Below are 26,489 nucleotides of genomic sequence, written 5' to 3' on the forward strand. Positions count from 1 at the left end.
CTTTGATTAGAACCTGATGTTCTTTTGGAACTGGCACGACCACATCCAACTGGAGTTTCAGCACTTCTGGTCCACCAAATTCAAAAACTCTAATAGCTCTCATCAACTTCTGTCTAGTCGCCATGGTGATGTAGACACTGCCTCTACAGCAGGGATGAAAACCTGCCACCACTCCCTGGGACTTCACAGGAGAGCTGCCAAGTTCTTATTAATATAAACCTACAGGTATTTCTTAATACCACAGAATCATGAAGACTTGCAGTTATCAGTGTTGTATAATAATTAAAACATTCAAACAATTAACAAGTAACTTCACTGAAAAAGAATATTCTGAGTGTTTGAAAAACTCTTTATAAATAGTGATTGATACATTTATTATGCATTTGGTACTGGAGATAAACACTTCTTATATAAAACATAGTTTTAATACACTGCTCTACTAATGAGGCTAGTTATTAGATACAATATATTTAATACTAAAGAATAAAGCTTTATCTTCCTATTTTATTTATAGGAATCTTATCAATGAAGAACTTTGTGTCCAACAATAAAAAGCAGGTATATTGCAAGTGCCATTCTGCAGGAGAAGCAGAAAGAACCCCGATGCCTGCAGTACATGCTCTTTACAGAGATGGTTCTGAGCAACAGAATGAAGTGCAGACCAAATGTTTGTAACGTTTGTGTACCTGTGTGATAATTAACATCTCCATACACTAAAAAGAAAAAGAACAATACCAAACACAGTGTTTTCAAAGATTATAGCACATTTAACACCTTCAGCCATTTACTGAGATCAGATTGGCAACTGAAATTTCACATCTACATGGGCTTGCTTGGCTACCATCACTATTTCAGAGAGCTTTACAAGCATTCTAGCAGCTTCATCCAAGTCATCACAAGCAAGAGTTTTAAGCCCACTGTCTGCTCTCAGTGCCTTGACTTTATCAGCTCATGCACCTTGTACCACAACAGGTATTTTCATTTCCAAGTCTCTTACTGCCATGACTACCCTGTGCAATACCATCACATCACATGATTCCTCCAAAAGTGTTGACCAGAATAACCAGTACCTTTTTATCTGAAGTGATAAGCTTAAATGCTTCTGTTACTTGATGAACCGTGGTACCACCACCAACATCAAGGAACTTGGCTGGTGTCCCTCCATGAAGTTTTATTATATCCATGGTGGCCATCGCCAAACCCGCACCATTTACTAGACAGCCTGTATTTCCATCAAGGCCAATATAATTGAAATCTGCCTTAGTTGCATCTCTGTCCCTTTCATCTTCCTGGGTCTAGTCCTGAAGATCAAAAATTTTCTTTTGGCAATAGGCTGAATTTGAATCAAAACTGATCTTTGCATCCATACAAAGCACTGCTCCATCTGAATCTTTTACCATTGGATTTATTTCTACCATGGTTGCATCATATTTCAGAAAAAGGTTATAAAGCCTGATCATGTTTTTTGCTGCAGAATCCACAATATTAGGTGGAAATCCCATCTTCTCTGCTAGCCAGATAGCTTGTTCCCTTTTGATACCTTCTACAATATGAACAGGTTCTTTAACTATGGCATCAGGAGTCTCAACAGCAACATCTTCGATATTAACACCACCTTGTGAACTCCCTATTAATACAGGACCGTGAAATGACCTTTCCATTGTTACTGCAAAGTAGTATTCTCTCCTGGTGTATTTTCGCTCACAAATCAAAACTTGATTACATATTCTGCCCTTTTCTCCAGTCTGCTTGGTAAACAACTTTTTCCCAATCATCTGTGAAGAAGCTTATGTTTCTTTTGGAGAGAAAACTATCTTCACTCCTCCTTTCAGGTCACTTTCAAATGTTCCTTCTCCTCTACCTCCAGCTAGAACCTGTGCCTTTATCACAACATCTTTCAAACCTAATTTTTTGGCAGTCGCATAAGCTTCATCTGCTGATTTTGCCACATATCCTTTGGGAATAGAGACACCAGCTTCTTGCAACAGTTCCATACTCATATGTTCATGTAGTGAGAGGCTGCTTTGCTGTTACTGCTGTACTTGGGAGTCCATGATTATTAAGCAACCCAGAATTTCCCAGAACCTGGGTGGTGGCCCGCAATGCCATCCAGGGCTGGTGGCTCCTAAGAGTGGCCACAGCCAACAACAGGCTACAGAACACGGAGGCCGCCATTTCTGAGTCTGACCCCCAATTCTGAATATTTTTTAAACCACGCACTCAGTTTACAAATTGCTACAAGGTATCTGCAAAGGAATTTCCCCTTGCTAAGTTCTCCACACATATGCCACAATGAACATATACAACATGTGATCAAAATGATGAATATTAAAATTTATTACAGTAAAAGACACATTGGCATCAACACTCCCATTTTGAAAGCACTTTTCCCATTGTTCTTGTCACTTTCTGAAGCAGCTCTGGAAGGACCTTGAGTGTCTTTATGAAGTGTATTCCAAATGTGAATGCTGCTGCTGTATCCAACAGAAAGGCAGGCCTGGAACGACGATGGTGTGTCCCTGCTCACCTTATTCACTTGATCTGGCACCACGCAACTGCTGGCTCTTAAAATGATCATAAATGGAGGCACTCTGAGTCTCTGAGGACATCCAGGCACCCACAGCAGTGTAACAAAAAGAGGACTTCCAGAATTGCTTCAGAAAGTAGCAGGAGTCATGGGATATCTGTGTTCAAAGTTTAGGGGTGGGGGAGAGATTTCTGAGGGGAATTCATGGCAATGTGTCTTCCTGTAATTTTAAAAAATTTAAACATTTTTTAAAGCATACTTTGTATATCTCCTGTGTGTATGAACGTATGCACATGAGTCTTTATGTGTTTGCTCTGACAGATGAGGTGTTTGTCGTGCGTATCTTGGGGCTGGGATGGGACTCTGTATTCTGAACCGTGTATCCAGGCTTCGTACAGAAAGAAGTAGCTTCTGCTCTTGGCAGCTGGAGAAGGAAATAAAATTTTAAAAAATGCTAGGAGGTTGACCTGCTCCTTCCTTGTGCCTCTGCCAGCTGGCTTTGCTCTTTGGAAAGTCTGTGGACATGTTTTTATGAGATAGAGCTCATGTCGATATGCCACACCTGCTCTCCTAGCCTACATTATTAAACAAAGAGTAGCTGAGTGAATGATTAATTTTTATTGAATTATAGTTATATTAAACATGGAAAAATTATCTGTTTACTGCATGGAGAAGTAACAATATGTTACCCTGCTTATGTATATACAAAATATAAATGATATATAAGGTAAAACACAGGTCAATTTACAACAACAGCAAGAAACTAACATTGGAGTTTTCTAGTTTGTTTAATTAATGCAAGCACATTTACTCCTGAATCCACATATCAATTCTACAATCTGAACAAAGCCCCTATTCCAAATCAGCCAGACTTTAAAGCCGAAATGTTCAGGGGAGATGGTTTGCTTTCCTTGTATTAGTGCACAGGAAGATAAAATAATTTATATTTAAATTTTAGAAGTTTTGGATTAGTGAACATTATTTGATTCTGCTATCAGGAATGACAGAGGCTTAGAGACTACCTCTTGGCAAAAACCCTTGGAATAGAGCTCAGATTACCTTTTGTGGACATTTTTTTGAGGACATTTTATGGGCAAGGAACTGTTAGCCTCTAAAGATTACAGAGGCAATTACCTGTTCTCATATCTAAGGTGTTAATGATCTGGTGTCATCTGTCTTTTTTAAAAAAATGAAAAATATGTATTTGTCATCTTGAGTAAATGTAGTAACTAAGCAATGTGATTTACTCAAGATTCAAATCCACAGTTTTAGAGAAAGGAAATATTAGATGTTTTTTGGCTACTGGGTAGTAATAGGTGTTAGTACATAGTTGGTGCTAACTCAATGGGGATTGAAGATAATGTCTAATCTTTAACTTCCTATGGAAAGGATTTGCTTTGTTAATAGCTGGTTTTAATCTACCCACATTGCTTCCAATCATTACTTTAGAGTACTAGTTTGATTAACATTGCAAAGTTACAGTCTTCTAAAATGTTAGCTGCCTAACATGTGATGTTCATGTGAACAGAGGTTTAACTGTGGCTATCAGCAGACTTGCAGGAAGGACCTACCAAATGCCGACAGAAATTGGATTCCAGGTGTGAAAAACCTGAACTACATTTAAATGGCCATTTTGCTAATTTATCATGTAGTTTGAGATTTAACTTTATTATGAGCAATTTTATTTTTAAAACATTTATCCACTCAAAGACTTTTAGGACTGGCTTTTCATTTTGGAATAGCGTTAGTCCCATTTCTAGTCGAGGCTCCATGATGTAGATGGTTCAAACTCAACAGAATGAGATGAAAAGACCAAACCTTTTCACTCTTTAATATGCAAATTTGCAAAACAAATATTGCAACAATGGTCTATTGATATGAGTTTGTTTGGTTTTGTGTTTTTGAGACAGAGCCTCATTATACAGCTCAGCCTGCTCTCAAACTTGTGCTCTTCCTGGCTCAACACCCCAAGTGCTGGGATTGCGGGTGTGTGCCACCCCCCCTTGGCTGTAGGAGTGTTTTGCATTCTTTCAAACCATCTGGATTTCAATCTAAAAATTTTAATTGATATTTGTTTTAAATATAAATTAACTATTGCCTATTTATATTAGCTAAGATTTTGGCAAATATACATTTTTGCATTTCAAAAGAAATGTAATTTCTAGGTGGGCTGCATTTGAAAATAAGGTATGTTTAGCTTTCTGTATTTTAGTAACTACAAAGGGAAGAGGAGAGCTTTGCACCTAAGGATGACTTTCGCTGAAGAGTCTCAGCCAAAAGGATTCACTCCACTTGGTAAGGAAGGATGCTGGCATGGAGAAGTTAGGCTTGACCAGACTCAAATTGAAACTAAATCAGGCCCTCACCCTGTCCCCAGTCTGGGCACAGCTGTGCCACCCTAGAGGGTGGTCTCTCCGTCAGCCTCTCTGGCATACTCATCCACATCTGTGAAGTCATAGTCAGATTCCATCTCTATCTTCACCTGTGGCACCATGAAGATGGGGTTCCGGGAGTAGTTGAAAGCAGGTGAAGCTGGACAGGAGATCTTGAAGTGCAAGGTGATGCTGAACAAGAGAAAAGGGAGAAAGAAGAATGATGATCCATATTTTGCAATATTTTAAACACAATGCCCAGAGCAGGACTCTGACACAAGTAGTTCTGCCTTGCGTATGAACTAATGCATCACAGGAAGAAAGTGTCTGAACTGGTCTATCTGTGTTCAGCTTATTTTCAAGTCACTGCCAAAGCAAACTTTCTAACTCACAAATGAGATTGTTTTCCCTCTTGTTCAAAGGTCAGAACTCAAGCTCCTTAGCACAGCAAGGAGGACTTTCTCTGCCTGAATTCCTGCCTACACTCCTCGCTTGGTGCCCATCCACCCCTGAACTGGCTCTTTCCCTGTGTGGCTGTTTCAGGCCTGCTCTCCCTCGTGTCCTCCTGTGCTCTGCCCATCCTGTCCATCTGGCAGGATCCTACTGATCCGTTCTAGACTCTCCAGAGAAGGTGAATGCTTCCTGTAGATCGCTGACCTTTCTCCAGTGTACACCCGTTGCTGTTCTTGCACTCATTGCTTGTCTTAGTTTACACATCTTCATACATAGTCACGATCAAGCATCAGATCTAGTAGGTCCTAGGTGCTTAATCTTTGGTAAACTAAATCATGTTGCCAAGGCTTTTTGTTCACTGGAGTGAAATCCTGCTATTTTGTGATCTTTACTTACATCTAGTATTTTCATAGATTTGGTAAGATATCAGTGGTTGGGCAGCATCATTTCTAGTTAGCAAATTTTCTGCCTTTCTGGTCTTGTCCTAGGACTTCATGTAAGTTAACAGATTTTTAGAAATGCTGTGTTCTGGTCCAAATTCTTTCTCTACTTCCTGAAACTGGGGCCATGAGAGGCCTGATTTAATGTAGGTTATTGTTCAAGTTCAAATAAATTAGAAGAGGCAAAATACTTTTCTGCTAACTGGCATATATAAAGATCAGTGGCATTAAGACCAAAGAATCCCTGACTGGAGATATGGGAGGAGAAGGAATATAATTTGACATGTGACATTTCTAGGCTTGGGTGTCCTGGACCTGCAGCTTAAGGAGGGTTGAGCTGCTGATAGGTTTACTCACCCTGGCATTTTAATGGCAGGAAATCACAAACTCACGCAATCCTGAAAAACGCTTGGGCGAGGACCACCTAAGTCTGGAGATCTATCTGCCACTAGTCTCGGGGTAGTCTGTGCTCCTGTGAATCTGGATATAGGACCAAATGACTTGTTTATTCTAGGGCACATGGTGAGGTGTGGGACTGCCCCCACCAGCTTCTCTTTCTTGCCTCTGCATCCTTCACTTTTGAGTCCCATTGTGTAATCAACCAGGATACTTTTTTCATGGGTGTCTTTTCATCAAGGACATTAAGAAATCACATTATTGGCCTGAAGGCCCCTGGCACATGGGACTTGAATCCTTCCTACCCCACATAATCTTTAGTTTTTAGTTTTCCTTAATAACCCTTCTGGCCATTGATAGTTAAATCTATTGCTATTGTATTCCATAAGCATTAGAGTACCTAGTGTTTGGTCTTCAGTATGCATTTATCCTGGCTTTCAATAATATATACTTAAGCTATATGTAGTCTTCTTCTGTGTTGTTTTCTTTTTTAAATATTTGCTTTCAACTTTCTTTGTAATGTTTTGCAATAATTTTCTTTTCTAAAGTTGAATGTCTTTGTCTGTTGCAACTATGTTGTTGATGTCAGTAAGGAGGAGACTCATTTGTAACTTGGCTCTACTGATCAGATTGGTCAGCTTTTGTCTCCCAGTGGTAGAGTAGCAAGGCTTTCTACTGAGATATCAGCTAGCCTGGGAACTCCAGTTCTGGTCATTGCTTAGCTTCTTATGTAAAATCCAACAAGTCTATCTCACAGCCTTTACCTTCGATCCAGTTCTGAGCCACCGAAAGATGCATCAGAGTGAGTAACTCCAACTGGAAGATCTTTTTCCTGGCAAGATAATTAAAATATCAGAGATTAAATAGGTTTGAATAGTGTCCCTCGATCATCTCTTTTTTATTCTTTTTTTTTTTTTTTTTTTGTGGTCAGCTCAGCCCACCCTGGGGTCAGGGCTGGCATGGCATGTGGTGCTGGGGATCAAACTGAGGTTCCTGCATGTTTGCCTATCGTGCCTAAGCTTGCCTAAGCAGGCACTTTAGACCACTGAGTTATCTCTCCAGCCCCTCTTTTCTATTCTCTAACCCTTTGGCAACACTGAGAGGAATTCCGGGGCCTCCAGAGTCAGGTGGCTTTTGGCTCAGTCCTTTACACAAAGGGTTCTTAGCTGGGTTGGAAGTGAGTGAGATGTGGGGAGAGCCAGGAATAGAAAGAATGATGGGCGAACCTAGAGGGGGTGGGGCAGCATGAGAATGAGGAACTAGAAAAGATCATGATGTATTAGGATAGAGGGCGGTGACAGGAAGTCCTCAGGGGTCTTTCATGGTGCTGGTGAGATCATCTGGTGATCCATCTCTAAATTCTATCTTTAAGGACAGTGGAAAGTTCTTTAACAGGAACATCAGAGCCTAGACTTGTGTTGGAATTATTTTTGAAGACTCCCAGGACAGACTGTGGTGCTGATGACAGGCTTGCCCACAAGCTGGGAGGTCCTAGAGGCAGCCACAGACTCTCACAGGATCCTAAGCAATGCTTGACTCTCCACACAGCCTCCCTTTCAGCATATGCAGAGGGCTTGTGAGTCATACAGACCAGACCAGACCAGACCAGACCAGACCAGACCAGACCAGACCAGACCAGACCAGACCAGACCAGACCAGACCAGACCAGGACCTTCAGTTCCAATTTGTCATCCAGATGCCTGTTTGTTTCTAGGGAAAAGCTTGGTTGTGATCTGAGCTCACAATCATTTCAACAAGCCCTGGAAAACATGGGTGGCTTGGGGGGACATGTTTGGATTGATGTGGCCTGAAACACTGGAGCAGAGGGCTGGGGGTATCATAGGCACACAGGAAGGGCAGGAATGAGGGGTCTGGACTAAGTGAAAGTGAAGAAGAATCTATAGGGTGTTACTTGGGAGTTTGCACAACCTTGTCGGCCCAGGTCTCTTTGATCCCTGTTTAGCATGGGGTCCCCCTGAGTTGCAGATGGAAGTTTCTTAAGGATATAGATGGAGGATTAGTAACAGTGAGGAAGAGAGAGGCACCATGTGTTTTACTTACTGGCAATGCAGTGGATACCATTTTGGGGATCTGATGGGACACTTTCCATGGGGATCTTTATAACTGAGGGAGGAGGGAACTGGGGCTGGAGAAAAACAGTGGGAAAAGCTGATGAACACACCCATATAACCACTTAGGCTTTCTTGCCAAGTTGGAAAATTCATACATCCACAGTGTGCAAACCACCGTCTTCTTCACGGACAGGCTAAACAGTGGGGGTGGGTTGCTGCAAACATTCTGGGGCCCACAGAGAAGAAATAGGCACAGTTAATCCACAGTTCTGGACACCCAGCAAACAGGAAGGAACTCACTTTGGAAAGTCACTCAGAAGAGTTTCATTTGTCATGTCACCAGTGATCTACTATTATGAGAGATGAATTTGTGTAAACAAAAACCCATTTTTATTGAATTTATCATATCATCTAAGAGATAGTTTTTCCCCCAACATCAAAAATAGTTCCAGGCACGTGTGAGCTATTCACATGAACTAATGAAAAACTAAGTATCTATCTTAAAAAACGTTTAATCTATGGTTTTAGAATCTGTCTTTGCAAATCATCCACAAAAATATATGAATGAATTATGGTACTCTCTCCTTCTAGGAAGAGGATAACAATACAGAATGGGGGAATTTGAGCCAATCATAACCATTAGCTTAATCACCACCAACCAGTCAGCAAGGGTCCCAAGCCGGAGAGCCAGGGAACAGCTTTCATTTGCAAAAAGCAAGACTGCTAGGAGAACAAGACAAAGTAGATAGAGTCGTAAGTCTGGATCACATTGGGAAAGTGGAAGCCAAGCACAGTGTTAGGAGATGGCAGGGCCAGCTCAGTGTTGAAGAATAAGAGTCAAGATCTGGGAAGTTTTCTTAATATCATCAGTATCCTCATTTGTAATAAACACTTGAACCATTCAGCCTAACATTCTGAGATACACTACAGCTTTTGGACTGCAGCTTGTCTGTCGATTTCCTGTTTGGGGGGTGGGATGCAAGAGAAGCCTAGGCGAGAAAACAGGTAGAAGGGGCAACCAGGTAGCCCCAGGTTCCTGGGAAATAATGCCATTCTCCCTTCATGGGGAACACTTGCCTCTTCCTGCTTTCATCCTCAATACCCTCCAGACAAACCCAAGCAGAGTTTGCGCCCAGCCCTTCCTGTCTGTCCTGAAGTTCAGTCTATTTATAAATCCCCACAATACCACTTCCCCCAAGTCTGCTCCTTATTTGGAAGTCAGATCTATTTCTTTATATTTGCTTTCCATTGTAGAGCCAGCTCCTGTCCCATTCCTTCAGGGACATGTACTGCTGTTGAAAATGGCCCCAATATCCCGCATGAATGAGACAGCAGGCTTGGCCAATCAACTGTTTCCAGCATAGGGAGGCCCACCATGAAGACAGTCACAGGAACAGATGAGCTCAGAGCAGCCCAGACCAAGACCAGCAGAAGCCCCATCTCCTCCTGGGCTGGGTTCATACACTGCTACAGGGCCCCCGAGAAGCCACACCTCCCTGGTCCGGACAGAAACTGAGGGAACTCTCTGGGTCTCCCCCTCTGCCCAAGCCTCACTTCTTCCCCCACCTCCTCATCACTGTCCTCATGGGCCCCTTTCCTTTTCTTCTTTTTGTCTGCCTCCTTCTTCTCCTTCTCTGGGAGGATGTTGTCAATCCAAGCCAGGTCATGCTGAGAGAAGATAAAGTCCAGAAGCCTTCGCACAAGGATGAGGCCCAGGATCTGTGATGGGAAGACAGAGAAGGCTAAAGTTTTGTGGGAGTCCAAGGGAACTCTGTGACTTAAAAAGTTTTCTCCCTCGGCCTAGTTTTGTTACTATGGCAAGTCCTCTTAGCATCAGTGTCTCTAGAGCCATCCCAAAGTCCCCAAGTGTCATTCATTATTCACCCACTCACTCCTACCTTTGTTCCTCAAAACCACAGTTCTTTCCTCAGAACCACAATTCTCTGCCTGCCTGCCTGCCTGCCTGCCTGCCTGCCTGAGCTATGTATTTTAGCTTGGCCTCAAATTTGCAGTGATCCTCCTGCCTCCACCTATAAACATTATTTTTTAAAAAAGGAATGAGGAGGATGCAGCTAATGCTTTGTTCAGCCCAGTTGTATCCCAGGCAGCTTTCTTCTCATCTGTAAGAGGGAGTTAACATCAGTACTCCAGGAACTGGTGTAGGCCAACTGGAACAGTACTCAGTAAACACTAAAAGTTAACTATTGTTATCCTTCAGCTCTGCCACTCTAAGCCCACAAAGACTTGATGGGGAGGATCCATTTCCCTTTCCATGGGGTGCTGTTTCTCAGTCCTGGCTGAATATTTACATTTATCTGTAGACTTACTAAAAATACCAAAGTCGTGCTTTGCCAAGAGATTCTGACTTAATTGATCTGTGTTGGTTCTGATAAGCATCCAGGTTAAGAACCACTGGCCAAAGCCCTTCTGAGAGCACAGTTTGAAGACCTTCCTGTGGCCTTCAGGTGATCAGGGAGAATTAGGTCCCAGGCTCTGGTCCTCCATCATAGGCTGGGCCCACTTCCTTCCTGCAGGATTCTTTAGGGGGTCAAATGCATTTTTGGCTTTTTTATACCCTTTTAAAATTATGGAATAATTTAAAACTTCCATAAGAATTTTAAGACTATTCAAAGAATTCCTATATACCTTTAGCCAGTTCAGATTTCATATTGTCATTAGGTTTTGAAGTCCTTGATCTGTGGTCCTAGTCCCCATCCTCTTTATCTTTTCACATTCAGCAGTTTGTACAGCTTGTGTCTCCTTTTGAGGTCAGTGTGAGTGTTGGCAGGGGGATCTCTAGTCTCATCTTTGCATCCCCTTCCCATGCCTAGGAATTTGGGTGGTTTTGCCCTGAGCTCAGCTTGCAGGTCTCTGTGACACTCAGTCAACACCCAGAAATTCTTTACTCTACTCTCCTGTCCCTTTCTACCACACTGCATTCGGCTGGACGGCCCAACTTGCTCTGTGTCTGTGTTTTCAACCTGACAGAGCCAGGTCATCAGTGAGGAGAAAGCAGAAGGACTGGAAGGTAGGGCCAGGGTGCTGGGCTTTCCAGCAGACGCCTGTCCACATCACCCAGCTGAACAGGTAGGGAGGCCTGTAGCGGCCTTACCATGACTGGAAAGATGATGGCTGCCACAGTGGACTTGAGGATCCAGAGGACGGCCAGGCAGAGGATCTGCACCAAGGTGAAGAGGTGGATGCGGCGCAAGGGCACGTGGCGAAGGAAGGCGTGGTCTGGCTGGTGCTTGGCAGGCATCAAGAAGAGCTTGCAGCGCTCCCAGAACTGATGAGGAGGGAGCAGGCCTTAGGTAGGTGGCCAGGCCCCAAGAGGCACCTGACCTGCTGGGACCTGGACTTAGGAGGGGACCTTGGTGGGGTCTCAGAGCAAGAGAGGGTGAAAGAGAGCATGAGAGAGAGAGCACGAGAGAGAGCACAAGAGAGAGCATGAGAGAGAGAGACAGACAGAGACAAAGAGAAAGTGAGAGAGAGAGAGAGAGAGAGAGAGAGAGGGAGAGAGAGAGGGAGAGGGAGAGGGAGAGGCAGAGGGAGAGGGAGAGAGTGTGAGTAGTAGGACAGACACATAATGCAGAAGGGGTCTTTAGCCCCAGATGAGGGGAGAGGTCTTAGAGATGGTCCATATTCAAAGAAAATGCAACTGAACACAAACTACTTACAAAAATCATAGGATTTCTGTGATAGCTATAGAATATAATATTTTGTTCTGCAAAATTGCCTTAGGAAGTATGGCAAAATGCCCTTTGGAGTTAGCTTGATTTGGGTTTTCAATTCTGAGCCTCAGCTTCCCCATTGGTAAAATGGGAACCTAACTGTAGAGGTCAAACACCCATAAAGTGCTTAGTATAGTTGCTACACTAAGTTACTATGTCACCTGGCACATAGTAAATGGTGGCACCATCAGTACTACTTTTATTGAATTGGAAAAGCAGCATTTGGGGTCTTGGTTAGAACTAAACGTGGAATGCTGACTGGGGGCCACAGCAGCGGGGAGGGGACAGTCTCACCTGGATGCCATTCAGGGAGGCCACACCCATGTAGAGGAAGACTCCATATAGAACTGGCATAGGGATATACTGAAATGAAAACAGAGGTCTGGCTTGAGTCTCTTCTGGGCGGGGGCCTTGACCACCCTGGTCTAGGTGAAGGTGTCTGCCAAACACAGAGGCTGCTGGGGAGCTGGGCAGCCGAGGACCTGAGACCTGAGAGCAGAACTGGGGCCGGCGAGTGGGCGGGGTGGGAAAGGAGGCCCACGCAGGCGGCCCTGCTCCCTCCTCTGGCAGGGCAGCCAGCGAGCACACAGCTGCTCCAGCCCCGGCCCTCTTCCAGTCCTGTGGAAGCCATGCCGTCTGGCTGGAAGCCTCCTTCTGGAAGCTGAGAAAGCGCCACAGACTGTGCTGTGCTTATTCCTGGCAGCCCCTTCCTGCCTCCAGGCTCCGTTGAGGGCCCCCAAAGCCACTAAGCCTGCAGGGAACTGGGCCTTTTAGTGAGGTGACCTACATCAGCAGGGGATACCCAGGACACTTAAAGTCACCCATCATGCACATCAGATAAAAAAGAGGTAAAAAGAGAAACATATAAACAAATCATTAATAATCATCAACAAATCTTCCTTCCAAACATGCATACCAGCCATTTATTTGCTTTTTCAAAAATTGGGTGTCATTCATACTGTGCTACAGTCATCACTCTACATCTTAAAAGCCTTCAGAGACATCTCTCCAGGCTGTTTTTGTGCTTCTTTACCCTCTTCCTTGCCAGTGACCGGCTACCACTGTGCCCAGGAGCTGCCTGGCTCTGGGTAGAAGCACACAAGGCCAGTGTGACTGCCCAATTTGCAGGTAGTATTTATGAACATCGTAAATCAAGTAAATAACCTCTCTTATAAGGTAGTGTAGGCTGCATTGACTTTTAAACACAAAGCATGATTTGGACCTATACACTGTAAATTTAAGCCAAGACATTTGAACTAAAGCTTCATTTATTTATTTAGGGGTTGCTGAACACACTAGGCAAGTGTTATACCACTGAGTTACACTACAGTCCTTGAACTAAAAGTTTAATAGAAAACTATATAACTCTTTTATCATTCTATTAGCATATGGCTTGTGAGATTTTTGCCTAATTATGAATCAAGGTTAAAAACTTTAAAAAACACTGTCCTAATTACCCTCCAAGTGTGGGAGCAACTGAGAGAGAAATTAAATCTTGAGTAAAAATAATTAGCTATAACTTGGAGCAACACAAATTTAAAGTCATTTAAAATTCTTCTTTTGCTCTAATGAGTGCAGAAGTCACATCAACTTTGGGAACTGGATTAAATATTAGGTGATTTCTAATTGCCAGTTGCTGATATGAAGTCATCTCGTTAGGAAGCCCAGAAAAGTGGCTCTCATCTTGTCATTTGCAGCTTTCCCTGCCAACCCCAAAAGGCGATGGCATCCCATTCATTCTGGCGAGGGGGCCGTGATCTGAAATTTCAGATTAATCAGCACGAATCTTCTTTATAGGCTCATTTCAAGTATTAATGAAACATAAAAAGTGGCAAAATGTTACCTTCATTAGCTTTAATAGCATGAGTTACTTCAGTCCATAATGAGCACAGCCTTCTTACACAGTTTGAGGCTGAGACCCTGTGAGTCACTGGGGGCCTGGGTAGAGAGTTTCTGACCTTGCCAGTCCCAAAGAGCTGTAGCAAAGTGCAAACAAAAAAGCAAAACAAAACTTCACAGCCTTGTGACAGAGTGAAAATCTACAGGATTGAGTGCGTAAATCGTTTATGCTGCCCATCCAATCTGTGGCTACCACGTGTCTCTGTGCCTCCACCATTTGACAAGATAACCAAATAGCTGCAAATTGGTGCTGGAAAGTCTGGAAGTTATCACTGATTACAATGTAAAATACAATGATTACAATACAATCATTCACTGATTCTCACCGGAGGAAAGAATACTTACTACTCATAGTGGGATAACATCGTTAGCATCATCTATGATGTTGCTAAAACTGTCAATTTTGCCCCAAACCAAACCCTATTGAGTTAGAATTACCATCTGCTTTTAATAATATCTCCAGCTGATTTTTATACACATTAAAATTTGAGACACAGCTGGGCTCGGAGGCTCACACCTGTATCTCAACACGCGGGGAAGGAGAGGCAAGAGGATTGAAAAAATAAAGTCTATCCTGGGCAACAACTTAGTAACCTTGTGAGACCTTGTCTCAAAATAAAAAAATGAAGGGCTAAGGATGTAGCTCAGTGAAGGCCCTGGATTCAATGTCCAGTAATAGAAAAAAAAAAAAAACTGAGACACCCTGAAACAGAATTCTTTTTTTTTTTAATTTTTTTTTTAACATTTATTTATTGTGGGGGGGGCCAGCTCAGCCCACCAGGGGGCGCAGCTGGCTGGCATGTGGTGCTGGGGGATCGAACCACGGTCCCTGTGCTTTGCCAAGCTTGTTCCAAGTAGGCGCTTTAGACCACTGAGCCATCTCTCCAGCCCCTAAAACAGAATTCTATTGGAAGAATTGGTGCAGACAAAAGGATATCTAATGGGTGATACAGGATCACCAATGGCAACACCAGTAAGTAGTGTGCAAATTATCTCCACCAAAATTTGTATGATTATCTCCTCTGTTGGCTATATAAACAAGATTTTAACTTAAGTGTGGTCTTGAGTAGACAGCTGTTCTTTTAAATCACTCCTTCTCCCTCTTTTTTCCTCTGTCTCTCCTTTAGGCCATGCTGAGGATTGAACCCCCAACCTTGATATATGCTAAGTAAGTGATCTAACATGAACTGTACCTCCTAGCCCTCAGGTCGAACACTCTGTGAGTCTAATACTCAGCCATATCTAAGTTTAACAGAAATAGGCAAACATACAGTTGCAAAAAATTAAACATGTTTATGGGGAAATTATCTTGATTGAAAATAAATAAGATTAAGTCTAGGATCTCACATATTAAATTACATTTTTCTTGAACTGGCTGCACGAGATTTTTTTTACATAGCATAGAATGAGCTCAGTAGTTACTACTTGTGTGTCAGCTTTAATCTCTTCACAATTTTGAAGATTATTTTTATCAAAGACCTACTGTTAAAGGTCTATTTTGTAAGAGGTATGGACCTTGAGATAGCCAACTCTTAAATACTATGATCAATGAAAAAAATCTAGATATATTTATCAAAAATTTGCAAAAAGTTTACCAAAATTTTGCACAAAGTTTGCCAAAAGTTTGTACAAAATTTATCAACTATATTAACTATTGACAAAATAAAGCATATTATAGTCTTTATTTCACTCATTGTGAATGAATGCAGGTAGGCAGAGTTTTTCAACTCCAGTTGTGTTGGGTGCAAGGACAAAATGAAAGCATTAGGAACTATGTTGATCCTCAAAACCTTTCCATAGGGGCCGGGGAGATGGCTCAGTGAACTAAGCTCTTCCCTGGCAAGTGCAAGGGCCTCAGTTCAATCCCCGGTTCCACCAAGAAAAAAAAACCCAAAAAACCTTTCCATGAACCCCAGAACAATGATTAACATGTCTCTGCATCTGCAATAGAAGGGAATTTCTGTTGTTACTCAAAATGTGGAACTATTACACACCACCCAAGAGTGACGCTGTGATAATGGATTACTAGAAGGGCATGACCACAAAAAGCTTTGAACACATCAAATCTTATGGACAGAACTTTTTTCCCTTTCTTCTATTTCTTTTCTTTTCTTTTGCAATGCTGGGGCCTTGTGTGTGCTGAGCAAATCCTCTGCCTCCGAGTTACAGCCCTAGCCCTCACTTTAATGATTTTACTCATACTGCTGTGGTCATGTTGCCTACATTCAGATGTCAAAAGTATGACTGAAAACCTAGAAAATGTATACACAGAATATGTCTGTAAAAAAGCTGATCATGTTACAAATGAAACAAACAAACAAAAAAGAAACCGTAGTGTGGAATTTTCTACCTGCTTTGTATTCTATTCAAATAATGCACAAAGGCTGATTGAAAGAGCCGAACTGCTGAACACACCAGCAGGGCAATGAGCCCGGACTGCCCAAGGCCTGAGTTCCTATCACCAGCACAGGGAACTGCTATCTACAAAATGTTTCTAGGAATTTCTGGTCGCTGTTACCTTTTCTTCTCTCTTTCTTTCTTTCTTTCTTTCTTTTTTTTTTTTTTTTTGGACAGGGTGTACAGAGTCTCACTGTGTAGATTGGACTCAGTGATCTTCCTGTTTACAGCCTCCCAAGTGCTAGAATTACAAGCATGTGCCACCGCGCCCAGTCTCAATCTTCATCTCAGTGCACCATGGGGAGGGCAGGGGTGGGGGTGGGGCCAGCACAGCAGGCCTGGGGATCGAACTCCAGGCTCTTGTGTCTGCCTAAGGAGGCACCTTAATCCACTGAGCTATTTGGCTGGCCCTGATCCCTGTTTTTTGATCCTTGTTCTCAGAGGGGAGTTTTTGCAACAATTGCTTATCAAACAGCATCAGGACTGACATACACAGTGGTGTTTGAAGCCCTTTCCACAAAAATGTACATTTTCCCACCATTTAAAATAATTTAATAAAGTAAAGCTTTTTCCTCAGTGTTGTGGCTGAACCCAAGGCTTCACCCATGCTAAGCAAGTGCTCTATCATCTACCTACATCTTCAGCCCCTAAAACATATATAAAATAAGCAAAATACCTGTCCACATGTATATTACCTGTTTCTGGCACATGGACGTATTTTGTGAAAACTACGCAATGAAAACTGACTACTCAGGTATGCCTAGCACTGATTCTCAGGCCAGAAACATTTTTCATAAGTGAGTCAATTAGAGCCATGGTTCTTCCATCTTTGTTTTTTATCAGGGCTCTTCCTAATGAGTTGTTTTGAGACATTTAAGAGAGGGGGAAAAAGTTTCAAATGTTTACAGCAATTACAAATAATCATAATTCAAGAAAGGAAAGTCTTCTGTAGGTAACAGTCAAGGGAACAGGCCATTGATAAGCAACTGGCTGCAGAAGACTGTGGACACACCTCCTCCTGACATAGTAGAGGAGACCCGTCTCAAACATAGCACCACTATTGCTAGCCTCTTCTAGCTGGCCTGGCAGAATGTGAGCAAAAGAAGCTTCAAGCTGTGCCAGAACAGTCACTTATGTCCCAAGACATACCAGAGAGAAGAGACCCAGAGAAGAGTTCAACATCTTCATCCCCTCCCTACAAGGTTATTTCCCCCCCCCCCACACACACAAGGTTTAAAACAGAAAATAAGTGAGCAAGAAGGCCTTGAGAAAGCTCCAAAGCACAGCAACATGGACATTCCCAACCCAGGAAGTTCCTGACCTAAGCAGGGCTGGAATTTGGCAAGACTTGCTGGGGAGGTATTCTCCGGGAAGGCAAGAGTACACCCTGGCTCGTGGGAGATAGTAGACAAGATTAGTGGTAGTATACAAGATGTGATGATGGCTTTGGAATGGCACAGTGGCATGATAAGGTCTTGTCATTCTGAGGGGTCCACAGGCCAGTAGTCCTCCCACCTCCAAGGCCTCGGTCCTATGCTTCCTCAGGTGAGGAAGCCTTAGTGGGGTGCAGAGCCTCACCTTCAAGATGGGAGCCAGAAACACCGAGATTCCCGTCAGGATGAAGACAATGATGCCAGTTACTCTCTGTTCCCTGGCAGAGAAGAGCACATTGTCAGGGGTGACCGCCAAGACCTTCAGTGACCATTCCCAGCTGTCTGCCCCTCAGTGGACTCTGGAGGTTATGTCTACAGCCATGACTTCAAGGGATTTCTGCATGAGCCTGAGGCCCAGCTGACACACCCAGGGTAGACAGGTGCCTCTGACAGAGGGCAGGATATGTTGAAGGTGCATCAAGAAGATTGTTCAGAGGAGTGTCTAATGAGGCTGCTTGAGTTCCATGGACTGGGGCTGGATTCTGGCTCTGCCATGTACTCATTATGTGGCATCAGGCAAGGTCCTGGAGATCTTGAGCTGAGTAGAACAGACAATCATGGCACCTACATACCTACAACCTTGCCTTCTGGTGAAAAAAATCTCCTACTGCTGGTGGAACCGGGGTCAGTAGTCAGACAGGCAGGTTTTCCTGAGTGCCAGGCCCATGTACAACACAGGTTGGAGCCCTGGGCTCTGTGTCAGGTTCCTTAGACCCAGGAGCTCAAGGGACTACCCAGGCCTGGGTCTTACAGTCAGTCAGGGAGGCCTCCCTCAGGGCTGGATGGCACCCATGTGTCCCAAGGCATAGGGAGAAGCCCACAGGGCAGTTCTTTAGGAGGCTGCCTTGGTCTGGTGTGGACTAAGGAGACCTAGGAAGAAAGAAGATGTGCTTCCCTGCCTGAAAGAGCTTGGGAACCTGACACAGGTATGGGAAGAACCACAGAGAAAAGCACAGAAGTGCTAGGCCAAGGCCATAGTCCAAACCACAGGGGTGAGCCCAAAAGTCTTTCTGGAGGAATGGAGATAAAGCAGGAGGGTCTTGAGCATCCAAAGGAGGACAGGAAGAGGGCTCATCACACTAGGTAGTGAGAGCCTCTAGGGCTCATGTGTGTGGATGTGTATTTATGAGTGTGTGTATGTGTGTGTGTGTGTGTGTAAGTGTGTGTGTGTACTGCTTGGAGACTACAAAGAAAAATACACCACTTAGAACTGAATTTTCCTCTCCTTTCTGGGCAGGATGTCATTCCTGTCTCCTGGGATATCACAGTAGGAGCCCTTTTCACTGAAATTCCTTGATGGTAGGAAAAGCAGATTTCCCTTCTCCCACTCACGTTCAGAGGATCTAGGCCCAAATGCCTCATACCTGACTCCCAGGAACTGGGGCTGCTCCCCAGGGGCGCTGGTCTCTGTCTCCATCTTGAGGCTGTCAATGTGGGCAATGGAGATGACTGTGGCAGCCACGTACCAGGGGAGCCCCGTGAAGGAACACAGGGCCATGAGGATGCCCACCCAGAACAGGTCCAGATGGTAGCCGGCAGCCTTCTGCAGGGGCAGTGGGACATAGAGGCAGTGGGCCTTCTGGGAGTCTGTTCTTCAAAGCAATCATTTTGTGACACAGTTTAATCCCCACACCCTCTTCTGGAGTTACTCTGTGAGGGGACTGTCACCCTGAGCTGCCCCTTGTGAGGACTTCAGAGGTGTTCAGATCTCACCATTCCCAGAGGTTGCTTCTTGCCACCTCATCTGAAAAGGTCAGCTGGGTAAGGGGCACAGGTAGTAGGAGAGAGGAATGTTCATGCTTGGAAAGGCCCTAAGTTTGGAGAGAGCTCTTGCTCAGTGGCTACGGTGCCTCTGTAATTTCTGAAAGAGGAGCCTGAAGTGGGCAGGCCTTCCATGTCGCCTACAGTGGGGTCAGGGAAAGGGTAGCCTGAATCTTCTCAGACCCAGAAGCAGAGAGTTTCAGAGAAGAGGGGTCTAAGGTTTCCTGACCTCATAATTGCAGGCCTATGCCTCTGTCAAAAGTTCGATTCTCCCTAAACTCCCAAATTCCCTTTTAATAGGCACAGAGCAGGAAGGTTACATTGAGAGGCAAGAGTTTTGTGTCCAGGGACCCAACCTGGACTCAGTCCTGAGCCTTAGTCACATCAAGTCACACCATCCCTACAACACAAGTGGGAACTCGCCTTCCACTCAGGGTATTGAAAGAACATCTCCCTCCTTAAATCCTTCCACATTGCTTCTAGCACCACCTCACCTTCAGTTTGTTCTCCTTCCGGTTGACAATGACAGCTGTGATCTGCTGGTCCATGAAGATCAAGATGGTCACCAGCAGAGCGGGCAGGATGCTTGCCAGGTACACCCACCACGGGTTCTTCCCAAAGGGGGCCACAAACCAGCCTCGGTCAGGCCGCGTGGGCTGAGCAGAGCAAATGAAGAGGGTCCCTTCTCTCTCCCCTGTTCCAGCACTTGCCTGCTGGCCACTCTCCCATCTTGCTACCTCTCCTCCACCCAGAGGTACATTTAAAGTACAAGATTTTCCCTTATGGATATTAGGCACCTGCAACTTTAGAGACCACAGAGGCAGCAGTCAGGGGCAAGAGGGTGAACATAGCTGGGATCTGCAGCATTAAGGAGGTAATTTGCTGCAGCTGCTCTGGGGTCAGTTGGAACACAGGAAGGCGATCAGAGAGGGCAGCTGGGAGGAAGAATGTAGTCACTAATTACAAAACAACATAAAACAGAAAGGAGGCCATACTGGCAAGAGTAAAGTGTTTGATGGGTCCAGGGTCTGACACACCTGCCTCTCCTGAGTCGCCTGTTTGGGAAACATTCTAGAATTGTAAAACATCAAACATCAATTCAGACCTGCATTTTGAGAATAAGGGGTTATTTGTGTAGGAGCCGATGATTTTCTTTTGCTGTATTTAAGAGAGATAGATTCTTTTCAGAGCAACAAGTTGTATGTGTTTAAATCACCCAGGTAAACCCTGAAGCAATATCATGAAAGTTAAGATCTCAAAAGCAAAGAGGGTCATTCTAGATTAGAGCCTGGACTCTTGACCCTGGTTAGATGGCTAATGCGTCAGAGAGGGAACTGGGCTTGAGCTCAGCCACAGGCAAGCTCTCTGAAACTGTGGATCTCAGCTTTGAATAGTCCCAGAATGGCCCAAAAGACGTGTGAAAATGCAGGTTGCCACCTGCAGCTCGTTTTTTCAGATTCTTTAAGTGGAAGTGACTGAGAATTTGCATTTCTAACAAGTTCCCAAGTGACCAGGTGATGCTAGTCCAGAGGCCATGATTTGAGAATGGCTTCTCCAAGGGATCATTTTCAACAGATCCCAGCTGGCTCAGCTTGGAGACTGCCAAGGTTAGGGAATTGGAAACAAGAGGCTTCACTAGCATCTTCCTCCTTCCAAGATTTCACTGATTATGTTCCTAACCCTCTCATCAAGGAAGTCCCCAGTAAACTATACAGGAAGGAAGGGGTGGCACACACAGAACCAACAGGGTCTAGGTTGGGGGAAGAAAATTTGCTGAGAACCAAGGACCAAGGGCTACAGCTAGTGCACAGGCAGGATGAGTGTTCCAAGGGGGGGTGCAGGGGGCAAACCTTGATAACACTGGGCACGTGCAGCTTGGGCGTTTCCAGGCCAAAACAGGCATCGATTCCACAGAACAGCAGGATAGAGAAAATGATGGAAAAGTCAGCCACCAGGGCCCGGACCTGCGGAAAGGAGAGGGGCGAGGGAGCAAAGTACTCATTCCAGGCTGACCCAGTCCTCCAGCAGCAAAGAGGAGAACAGTGAAAGGCTGCATTGAAGCTCCCAGGGCTATACACAGATCTTCGCAGCTGTGTGACTTTGGGGCTGCATGTTGTCTTGCCTCACTTTCCTCCTCTTTGAGATGGAAATAATGGGGGTACCTACATTGAGAGCAAGTGAGCTACCGCGCATTCGAAGTACCTGGCATGGAGTATCAGCCTGGGAGCTGCGATCCATGGGGCCATTTGCTGGTAGAGTACACTGAACCAGTATATTATACTGAGCTGGCTCACCCAGCAGGTGTAGTGGGGCAAGACTGAACTCAGAGGAAACCTGAGCCCCTGCCTTGGAGAGCGTGCTGACTGTTCATGGGTGCAGAAGGGGAAGCGCAGGGGAGAAAGTACTCTGCCTGTTGAATGAGTTCAGAGTGTCTAAATGAGTTCGTTGTTCTCTATGTATGTCTAGTTAATATTTCTGGGCATTAAAAGGTACATTTTGCCTGAACTGCATAGCAAGACCCTGTCGCAAAGAAAAGGATAAATTTTAACACCCAGATTATGTCAGAGGTAACAAAATAATCCATATATATATATATATATATATTTGGCTTTAGTTTTTTTGTGACAGGGTCTCACTGTGTCATTCAGCCTGTCCTGAACTCACTATACAGCCCAGAGTGACCTCAAACTTGTGGTACGGGGTCCTCCTGCCTTATCCCCCAAAGTTTTGGGATTACAGACATACATGTCCTTTGGTTAGTTTATAGGAAGAACTGTTTTCTGGAAGTGACCTTTGTCAAAGCCACCTCTTGGAGCTAGATGTGGTCCTGAACTTAGTCACTGAGGTGGTGAGAGGGAAAAGGAGAGAGGTTAGTGTGAGCAAAGGCTCTTTGTTGGTAGCTTAATACTTGGAAGAAGTTTGAGATTATACTGTAGGTGTGTATGTGCAGTTTTGGTAAAGGATTTGGGCTTATTGTATGCAAAGTTCATACTCTGTCACACAGCATTTAAGCCTTATAGCTGTCCTGAGGTAACACGGTATGATTTAAAAATAGAGGTAGGTTAAATATTGTTATAAACTGATAGAAAAGATGCATCTTGGCATTTTTACACTATTCTAGACAGTGTGTGTCAGGACTTGTCATTCGGCTGGAGCAGAGGGACAGAAGGAAGCACAGGAGAGAGGTGCGCACAGCATGTTCAGATTTACGTTTCAGTGAGGACCACTGATGTGGGTGCATCTTCTCGCTATATGATCAGGATGTGTTCATAATTCAGTAGGAACACACCTCCTTGCTAACCCCTTAATAGTAGAGCTTTAACCAGGTGTGATGCAGTATGCCTGCAGCCCTATCACTTGGGAGGTTCAGGCAGGATTGCCACAAGTTCAGGCCAGCCTGGGCTACAGAGTGAGTCTGCACCAGTCTGAGCCATGTAGTGAGACTCCATCTCAAACAACACAAAACACCAGTGAAGCTTTTGAGGCTAACATAGGAAGATATCTTTGTCCAATATTTTCCTCGAGGAAAGTTTTACTGTATTAAGTTATAGTTACTCTTAAGAATTTCTGTGTATCAAAAGATTCCATTATAAAAGTAAAAAGCTAGTCACAGAGTAGAAAATATGTTGAGAAAACATATAATTAAAAAAGCGTAACAATGTATAAAGAACTCCCACAAATCAGAAAGAAAAAGACAACCCACAAGAAAATGTGCAAGAGATTTAAACAAACACTTCTAAGAAGAAAGTCAAATGGTCATGTAGGAAATAAATACGTGAAAATGTTGTCAACATCATTAGTCATCAGGGCAATGAAGAATTTAAAAATCATAATAAATTACTAGTATTCAAAAAGTTAAATATAGGGGCTGGTGAGATGGCTGAGTGGTCTAAAGCACCTACTTAGAACAAGCTTAGCAAAGCACAAGGGACCGCGGTTCAATCCCCCAGCACCACGTGCCAGCCAGCCCACCCCCTGGTGGGCTGAGCTGGCCACACACACACACACACACACACACACAAATAAATTTTAAAAAAAATTTTTTTTAAAAAGTTAAATATAAAAATCCACAAATACCAAGACCCAGTCCTCCATGACTCCAAAGTCTGAGCCCCTAACTTAAACTCCCATTGGCCAGAGACCACATGGTGTCTATTATGTTAGGGGACAGACTCTCTTAGGAGACTCAGCAGAGCCCTCAGTAGGCCTGACTTTATGTCCCTCAGAACTGCGGGGTGCACTTACCTTGGTTGGAAAATAGCGGCTGAATTTGAACTTCTTCAGGGTCAAGGTCATGGAGTATGTCCCAAAGAAAAGGATGAAGGACATGAGCGCCAGGTCTGGGATGAACTGGCAGGAGCTCCCAAGGAGGCGCCCACCATAGCTCAGGCACTCTTTCTTGCTCAGCAGGGACCAGTCCAGTGCTGTGAGGTTAAGGGGATTGTACTTGGAGACCAAGCACAGGAGATAGAGTCAGGACCTTCCTGGTGAGTCAGCTGTGTCCTTTCCTCTGCAGTTCCAGGCAGCCCACACATCTGCCCACCCTCTAAGGGACCCCAGTCCTCCAGGCAACAGTAGTGCCCTCAGCAACAGAGTGGGATTCCTGGGAACAGGCTGGTTCAAGGAGTGACAGGTAGGCAGTTCTCTAGAAGATCAGAAGCTGACACAGAGGATGCATGGCTCTGCTAGCAAGGAGGAGTAGCACGAGGGTCAGGGAAGCCCTTTCACTCAGCACGCCGGGCTCCTGTCCTGGTGAATCCACCTCAGTGGGTCTTGCTGACACCTCTGTCCTGGGGTCTTATGTGTATACCCTCCTTTTCTTCCTCTCTGTCACCTTACCAGTCCCTTCTTGGAACATTTCAGTTACTTCCTCCCAATCCTTTGATATTTCAGATCCTAAAATCCAGGCTATGCAAAACAATGAAATTATATGCATAAATATAAAGTTTGTATCCTTTGTATCTATAGGATTGATCCAACTGTAGATCAAAAGCATTTTTTAAGAATTGTATCTGTATTGTGCAAGTATGGACTTTCTCCCATTCCTATTCCCTGAATACAGTATAATAACTATTCACATAGCATTTATATTGCATTATGTATTATAAGCAGTCCAGAGATGATTTAAATTATATAGGAGAATGGGAATAGGTTAGATTTAAATTTTGATCTTCTAGGGGATTCTGGAATCAATCTCCAAAGGATGATTGTGTTTATAAATTCCAAAGAGTAATAAGAGGAAGAAAAGGACAGTGATTATAATAAAATTGAATATATTAATATTTTTATTTAAATTTAAAAAAAACATTTATTTATTTATTTATTTATTTATTTGGTACAGGGTCTCACTATGCAGCTTGGACTCATAGTGATCCTCCTGTCTCAGCCTTCCCAGTGCTGGGATTATAGGCATGTGCCACCACACTCAGTTTTGGTGGCCAGCTTAGTGCGCCCAGGATTCCGGGCCTGGCACAGCATGCAGTACCAGGGATTGAATCTGGGTCCTTGCACTTTCCAGGCAGGTGCCCAGACCACAGAACTATCTCCCCAGCCCCCAAAATTTTATTTTAAAGAAAAAAAAAAACAAAATTTCAAAATAAGATAATGGCAGTAATAATGGTTAATATATTGTACCAAATAAATAATGTGGACATGTTTAGAACAGCTATGCAGTGAAGTAAGCATATACTTGCAACTAGCAATAATAAATGTTTGGATTGGGGGCCTGCCCCGTAGCTCAGTTCTTTAAGTGGCTGCTTCAACAAAGCAGTCAGGCTCAGGTTGCTGTGGTTAAATCCCCACAACTCAAGCCAGCCAAACCTGCCCTGAAGGCATTCAGAGAAAAAAAAAAGTTTGGATTAAGACAAGCATAATAGCTTGTTTATAAATAAGATCCCCAAGGAATTGTACTTCCCTGTGTCCACACAGCATCCACAGTGTGACACCGATGGTTACCCTGTCCAAGGTGGAGTATATTTTCTACCCCTTTTAATCTGGGATGGCCTAAGCTGCATAGACTAATAGAATAAAGGAGGGTGAGACTTTGAACCAGTACATGAAGCCTTGCAGCTTCTGCCCTTATGCTCTTGGAAACTGAGACTGTGGTGCTGAGAAAAGGCCACATGGAAAGGCTGGCTAGGCCCTCTGAGCTGTTCTGTCCAAGCTCAGCCCAAAAGCCTGCTGGTTCAGTCGGCGAGGTAGCTGACTCCAGGCAGGACCTGCAGAACAGCCAGCCAACCTACAGAATCATGAGAGTCATAATTGTTGTTGCCTTCATTCACTGACTTTGAGGACAGTTTGCTATCAGGAGTTGATACAACTGAGGAGATCTGATGTGGAACCTTTCCACTGTCTTGCATCCTGGGGCTGTATCTACTCTGTGTACTCACACTCACCTGCCCCCAGTGACCCTCGTCTACTTTGTCTCTTGTGATATTTCCCATGCAGTCCCCTACCCTCACCCCATCTTGGACCCCCCACTGTCTGCTGCAGTCTCTGTGATCTTCCTTTCTGGCCTCTTGCTAGGATGTTCCTTTGATCTGGAATACGCTTCTTTCTACCAAGCCAACCTCCTTTCAACCTGGGACACCAAAACACACTCCATGGTCTTCATGAGGCTTTTTCCATGACCTGCCACCAAGGTCGGGAGTACACACATGGCTTATATTGGATGCATGGCATACTCTGTGTCATCCAATAACTTTTCAGTTTCAAAAGCAAGTTGGAGCATAAGATTGGTACTGTTTCATAGAAATCTGCAATGACCTTTAAATAAGGGTTCATCTAATATATTTTTATATAGTGCTGAATAACTATCATATTGAGAGCTCTTTATTGTTCATCAAGGAGCATACTGCACCTTCTCTTGCCTTTTGAATTATGAGCTTTGTTTTTCCTATATGCTACTTCTGGAGGTATTAAAATATTTCAAGTCTGTATAACTACAAAAACTTACTTTTAGTTTTCAAAGGTATGTTTGCTAAGTATAAAATTCAAAGAGGACAAATC

The 26,489-nt window shown here is 44.0% G+C and overlaps 1 protein-coding gene and 1 pseudogene across 3 annotated transcripts in view; both read right to left on the bottom strand.

The window, feature by feature from the left end:
- Window positions 1-338: 338 nt before the first annotated feature.
- On the bottom strand, window positions 339-2,235 carry LOC101567631 (annotated as a pseudogene).
- An 84-nt stretch (window positions 2,236-2,319) lies between these two features.
- Window positions 2,320-26,489, bottom strand: part of Slc4a5 (solute carrier family 4 member 5) — a 96,069-nt gene continuing 71,899 nt past the window's right edge. For all 3 annotated transcript variants that reach the window (XM_023718369.1, XM_023718368.1, XM_023718367.1), the window contains 10 exons: window positions 23,727-23,927; window positions 21,332-21,445; window positions 19,976-20,137; window positions 19,085-19,263; window positions 17,866-17,938; window positions 12,286-12,354; window positions 11,373-11,546; window positions 9,827-9,979; window positions 6,953-7,020; window positions 2,320-5,091 (listed from right to left, as the gene is read on the bottom strand). In XM_023718369.1, the coding sequence (XP_023574137.1) occupies window positions 4,926-5,091; window positions 6,953-7,020; window positions 9,827-9,979; window positions 11,373-11,546; window positions 12,286-12,354; window positions 17,866-17,938; window positions 19,085-19,263; window positions 19,976-20,137; window positions 21,332-21,445; window positions 23,727-23,927 (1,359 nt within the window). In that variant the 3' untranslated portion in view covers window positions 2,320-4,925. The remainder of the gene's footprint in view (window positions 5,092-6,952; window positions 7,021-9,826; window positions 9,980-11,372; window positions 11,547-12,285; window positions 12,355-17,865; window positions 17,939-19,084; window positions 19,264-19,975; window positions 20,138-21,331; window positions 21,446-23,726; window positions 23,928-26,489) is intronic.

Source organism: Octodon degus, unplaced genomic scaffold (assembly GCF_000260255.1).
Source record: "Octodon degus isolate 3935 unplaced genomic scaffold, OctDeg1.0 scaffold00058, whole genome shotgun sequence".
NCBI lineage: Eukaryota > Metazoa > Chordata > Mammalia > Rodentia > Octodontidae > Octodon > Octodon degus.